This window comes from Camelina sativa, chromosome 17 (genome assembly GCF_000633955.1).
Source record: "Camelina sativa cultivar DH55 chromosome 17, Cs, whole genome shotgun sequence".
NCBI lineage: Eukaryota > Viridiplantae > Streptophyta > Magnoliopsida > Brassicales > Brassicaceae > Camelina > Camelina sativa.
In genome coordinates, this window is record NC_025701.1 from 18,007,522 (window position 1) to 18,013,783 (window position 6,262).

General features: G+C 34.4%; 1 protein-coding gene across 1 annotated transcript; it reads left to right on the forward strand.

The window, feature by feature from the left end:
- Positions 723 to 3,825, forward strand: LOC104757550 (putative pentatricopeptide repeat-containing protein At1g31840). The gene is made up of 2 exons (XM_010480302.1): positions 723 to 3,309; positions 3,450 to 3,825. The coding sequence occupies exon 1, from the start codon at positions 774 to 776 to the stop codon at positions 3,273 to 3,275; it is 2,502 nt and encodes an 833-aa protein (XP_010478604.1). The 5' UTR covers positions 723 to 773; the 3' UTR covers positions 3,276 to 3,309; positions 3,450 to 3,825.

Sequence of the window (6,262 nt, forward strand, 5' to 3'; positions counted from 1 at the left end):
AAAAAAAAAAAAAAAAAAAATGAGATTTTTCATGTTCACAAAACTTGTAAGATAGATTTAGTAGCTGAAAGCAGATGACAAAATCCGATTCACCTGTGGATCTATCCCGACGGTTGTCTGGCCGCTTGCTGATTTAACAGCTCTCTCTTTCTGCACTTTTTTTGATTCAAAGACTATGCCACAGTAATAATTGACATAGCCTTCGATACATAGTGCAAAATCTCATCATTCTCTTAACCCCAAACACATTAAATTTGGAACCAAAAACAACAAAAAGTATCAAACTTCACTACATATTTAGGATATAATCTAAATTAAAGCAAAACCCAGATACGAAATCATCGTTATGAGCAAATAAAACAGAGACACCGGCGCTGATGCGGCGCCGGAGATTGAGAATGCACGGCGGTAGATACAAGAGTATTGAATAAGGGTTTTGAGAGCAAAGAATCGCTTCCATTAAATAAAGAAACGAACTCTCATCAGTCTTAGTGGGCTGAACCAATAAAGCCCATAGTTTTTTATTCAATCGGGTCGGGTGGAGATAAACCGGGTCATTTACACGGCGGCTATGTAATTAGGGTTTAACGATGTAGAACGACGTCGGGTTTATTCAATAATTATATTGGGCCGGTTCACTTAAAAAGCCCATATCATTTGTTAAAGCTCGTATTATATATATGTTTAAGTCAATTTTTAAATTAGTTTAGAAGAAAAAAAAATAAAAAAACAGAGTCGCTCTGTTTCCGCGGCGATGGGAACTCTGTGAAAAGATGTTTCATTTATCTTCATCGTCTTTACGATTACGCAAGTTTTTCCCGCCGTTTTACTCTGTCTTCGTGAAGCTAAACACTCATGTGTTTTCGTCTGATTCTGTTAAAGCCCTCGCCGCTGGTGTATCTAAAGCAATCAAAGAAGGAAACTTTAACTTATTAGATTCTGACTACGGCCTAAATTTGCAACGAAACGAGACGAACTTGGTTCTTCTTTCGCTTGAATCGGAACCCAGTTCTGCGGTAGAGTATTTTCGATGGGCAGAGATTTCTGGGAAGGATCCTTCTTTTTATACCATTGCTCATGTTTTGATCCGGAATGGGATGTTCGATGTTGCAGATAAGGTGTTCGATGAAATGGTTGTGAATCGTGGGAAGGATTTTCACGTTCTGGGTTCGATTAAGGATAGGTCAATGGAGGTTTGCTTGAGACATGGTGATGTTTACAGGTTTTTGATTAATGGTTGTTGTAAATATGGTATGGTTGATGAAGCTATGAAGATATTTTTGTGTAGTATTCAATTGGGTGTAGTTATACCGGAGGATTCTGTATATAGGTTGCTAAATTCTTTGATTGATGGTGCTCGTGTTGACTTAATAGTTGATCATTTTGATAAACTGTGTGGTGTGACTACTCATGGATTTGTGTTGGATGCTCTTTTCTGCAAAGGAGAGGTTACGAAGGCTTTAGATTTTCACCGGCTAGTGATACAGAGAGGTTTTCGTGTTGATATAGTTTCTTGTAATAAGATTTTAAAGGTTCTTTCGGTTGATCAGATAGAGGTAGCTTCTAGGATGTTACGATTGGTGTTGGATTGTGGTCCGGCACCTAATGTGGTGACTTTTTGTACGTTGATTAATGGGTTCTGCAAAAGAGGTGAAATGGATAGAGCGTCTGAGCTTTTTAAAGTTATGGAACTGAAGGGTATAGCGCCAGATTTGATTGCTTACAGTACTGTAATTGATGGATACTTCAAAGCAGGGATGTTAGGAATGGGTCATAAACTTTTCTTGCAGGCCTTACGTAAAGGCATGAAGTTGGACGTCGTTGTTTTCAGTTCAACAATTGATGTATATGTAAAAGTCGGGGATATAACTACAGCGTCTGATGTGTACAAGAGAATGTTGTTTCAAGGGATTTCCCCTAATGTCGTTACCTACACCATTCTCATAAAAGGCTTGTGCCAGGATGGTAGAATATACGAGGCTTTTGGTATATATGGTCATATCTTGAAACGTGGTCTGGAGCCATCTGTTGTCACTTATAGCAGTCTCATTGATGGTTTTTGCAAGTGTGGTGACTTGAGATCCGGGTTTGCTTTGTATGAGGATATGATAAAGATGGGTTATACGCCTGATGTTATCATTTATGGCGTGCTTGTGGATGGCCTTTGTAAGCAAGGGCTTATGCTCAATGCTTTGAGATTCTCTGTTAAGACTCTAGGCCAGTCTGTCCAGCCCAATGTTGTAGTTTTTAATTCCTTGATAAATGGCTGGTGTAAGTTAAATCGTTTTGACGAGGCTTTGAAGGTGTTTAGATTAATTGGGATATATGGTATAAAACCTGATGTAGCCACATTCACTTCGCTTATAAGGGTGAGTGTGATGGAGGGTAGATTAGAAGAAGCATTATTTCTGTTTTTCCGGATGTTCAAAATGGGTTTGGAACTTGATGCTGTAGCATTCTGTACCCTAATGGATGCATTCTGCAAGCATATGAAGCCAACCATTGGCCTTCAGCTTTTTTATCTTATGCAGAGGAATCAAATCTCTGCGGATATTGCAGTGTGTAATGTCGTCATTAATTTGCTGTTCAAAAGTCATCGTGTGGAGGATGCTTCTAAGTACTTCAAAAATCTTTTCAAAGGAAAAATGGAGCCTGATATTGTGACATATAACACAATGATATGTGGCTTTTGTTCTTTGAGAAGGTTAGATGAAGCAGCGAGGATCTTCGAGATGCCAAAATGTACCCCTTTTGGACCCAACTCCGTTACTTTGACTATACTTATCCATGCGCTCTGTAAAAACAATGATATGGATGATGCTATAAGGATATTCTCCACAATGAAGGAAAAGGGTCCTAATCCGAATGTTGTCACATACGGTTGTCTAATGGATTGGTTTTCAAAGTCCGTAGATATTGAAGGTTCTTTCAAGTTTTTTGAGGATATGCAAGAGAAAGGTATATCTCCAAGCATAATAAGCTATACCATCATAATCGATGGTCTTTGCAAACGAGGAAGAGTGGATGAAGCAAAAAATATCTTCCATCAAGCTATAGATTCAAAGTTATTGCCTGATGTTGTTGCCTACGGAATTCTTATCCGTGGTTGCTGCAAAGTTGGAAGACTCGTTGAAGCTGCATTGTTGTATGAACATATGTTAAGAAGCGGAGTGAAACCAGATGATTTGCTGCAACGAGCCCTTTCAGAATATAATCCCCCAAAATGGTTAATGAGGAAAGGTCTCTGGGTACATGACAAACCGATGCCTGATTAAGGAGTGAGTGTGCTTCATTTCTACTATTTCCCAGGTAAAAATGGTTACAAGAGATATCATCGCTTTTGTTCATGTCCGGATCCTTGCTTGAATATTTCAGGTTTCATTGAACTCTTACAGAAACATATCATCATCACATATGTTAAATAGCTTATGGGTTGTGTTATTTTTCAGGATCCCTTATCATCAATCATCAAGATTCATACCTCTCGTTCCTCAGCTCAAAACAATGCAGTCAGATGGGTTTTCGAGATGCATCAGTGAGTCACCGATGAGCTCTCTTTATGTACATATATATCTGGTTTACAGAGGAATCAATACGATGTTGTTCAATGTGAAGTCCAAGGAGAAGAAACTAATACTTATATATGATTTGATTCCCTTTTAGCCAAACTCACATAAAAGAGTTTGGTCAGTAACTACTAATCTGTGTACAACAAAGTCAAATGGTGAAAATGCTAACACACCCATGTGGGAAAGTTTGAAACTTTAAGCACATTGTCATGTTACTACGACAATTGATTGATAACGAACGACAGTACAAGAACTCTTCCCCCGGTTTATTTATAACAGAACCAATAATGGTCATTGATGTGTATGTAACCAGATCTTTTGGTCCGGTTTTTACATTACCCCTCTTGATGGAATTATGTATTTTGGGATTCATGTTGATACAGACTAATATTATAACAGTGTTTGCGTTTGTAAACTAAAGAAATTGGCCCCCAAAAAAAACTAAACTAAAGACACATAACTTTTGTATTTACATTATTTACAAATGACAAAAATGAATTATTTGTTTGTATTTGTAATTGCATACATAATAATTGTGATGTCAAAAAAACATAATAATTGTATTTATTTATGAAAATATACAATTAATACAAATAATTATACCATGTTTATGCTCACAATTAAATCAGGTTATAATTACTTTAAAATATAAAATATGATTTTTTTTTGTATTTTGAACTCAGTTATTTGCCATTAAGGCTTTGAATGGTTGGCATGTACACTGCATACTAAACAATGTGTTCTAACATTTTGATATGTTAAACTCCATACTAGAATATACAGTAAAACCTCTATAAATTAATAATGTCGGAACCATGAAATTTTATTAATTAATAGAGGTTTTAATTTATCGATAAATTAATAATATATTAATTTATGAAGTTGACATTTATGAACTTGATGATTTGATTAATAATCTTGGCTATTGTAATATGATATATGTCAATAATGTACTATTCAGATGAAAATGATACATTTAGAAGTTCGTAGTTGTAACTCCCTGACCGCCAAATCGCTGCTACATGATGAAGTTCAAAAAGATAGTGCGGTACATTTAGAACCAATTATATGTAAGGAATCAATAGCGTATATAACTCTTTACAATTTTTGGATGCGACTAAAAAGACAACAATAGAAGTTTTGATACAGTCAGAAAGATTAGAGATGAGCTCCAACAAGAATACAAATTCAATAATAGGAAAATAACAATATAATCATATATTTCACTAGATTATATATATATATATATATTAGTTTATATGATTATTAATTTATGATATTGATGGGACCATATTTTTACACTGGATTTCCAAAAAAAATTATTATTTTATTATTTTATCGAAATATGTTATTTTTTACACTGGTGAACCGGAAAAATTTATTAATTTATAGCGAGTATTAATTTAAAGATTATTAATTTATAGAGGTTCTACTGTATAACACTTTTAAAACATACCAAAAACTGCAGATATATAGTAAAATTTTATTGTTCAAGTTTTTTTGGTCCGAAAATATAGAATAGCAAACTGATTCGACTGTAGTCGGTTCCAGCGTATACCAACCAACCATTCAAGGCATAAGCCACCAGTTATAATCATCCATAATCATATGTCATTGTAGATGCTTACTTGAGTGTAAATATGTCCGCATCAAACTTTTTTGCTTATCTTTTTTATAACAGGACCCATGTATATGTCTCCGTCGTTATTATTTTGATATCTACGTTAGTACGTTTGGACTAATTTCCAATGATTCAACAAAGTCACATACGGATACGTTCCACTAAAAATTATATACTGTAGTACTTGTGATTATTTTCAAAGTATTATTATTACTGCAAATTGGAAAATACTTTGAACTATTTCAAGAAGTGAATATGAACCTGTGACTCGAGGTCAAGATCGAGAGAGAGAGAGAGAGAGAGCACAGTTTTTGTTATTTAGAATTCCAAAGCAAAGAATAAAGGCAGATGCATTCTTCTGTCGGTGCTCTTTTATTCCTCAGCCGACATATTTAATATTTTAATTTTATTAAACCAAATGAATCTTTTTTGTTTTGGTTTGAAAGCCTCGGAAAATAAAGAAGAGCATCACTCACTGATTGACGCTGAATGAAGAAGAAGATTACAAATTGCATCGTTCATGAAAATGCGTATCCATGTCGTCAAAGAGTCTCAAGCTTTGTGTTGGGTTACGTGTTAACTTACAAATGGTTGCTCTCTCTGAATTATAATATCCCATGCACCGATGCACGTATTATTTTTCTTTTTCTTTTCCACTTTAGAGTTATATTAGATCTCGACCTTTTTTTCCAGCACTAAAATTATTAAAATAGTTTGTTTCATAATAATACAATACTACTACTTTAGGAGAAAGAAAAATAAAGAAGAAAAATCATGGAAGCTAGACTGATTTTTATTTTATTTTTACCAATAAAACTAGACTGATTTGATATACCGACCTAAACTACAAAAATTATGGTAACTAAAATACTTACTTCACTTAATTTGTATACTATTACTATTAAATTTATAAGTACAAACCTATCAATATCACTTGTGACTTGTCTAATTTACTCAATGTAGTTTAGTGATTAATGTTTAGAGATAAATGAAAGAAAAAAACAATATAGATGGGGAAGAAATAGTTTTAAATAAAAAAGAGGGACAAATACATATGGTCCCCTTTATCTCT

Bases quoted from the DNA above. Each gene is read 5' to 3' on its own strand.
- LOC104757550 (XM_010480302.1), top strand. From the start codon at position 774: ATGTTTCATTTATCTTCATCGTCTTTACGATTACGCAAGTTTTTCCCG.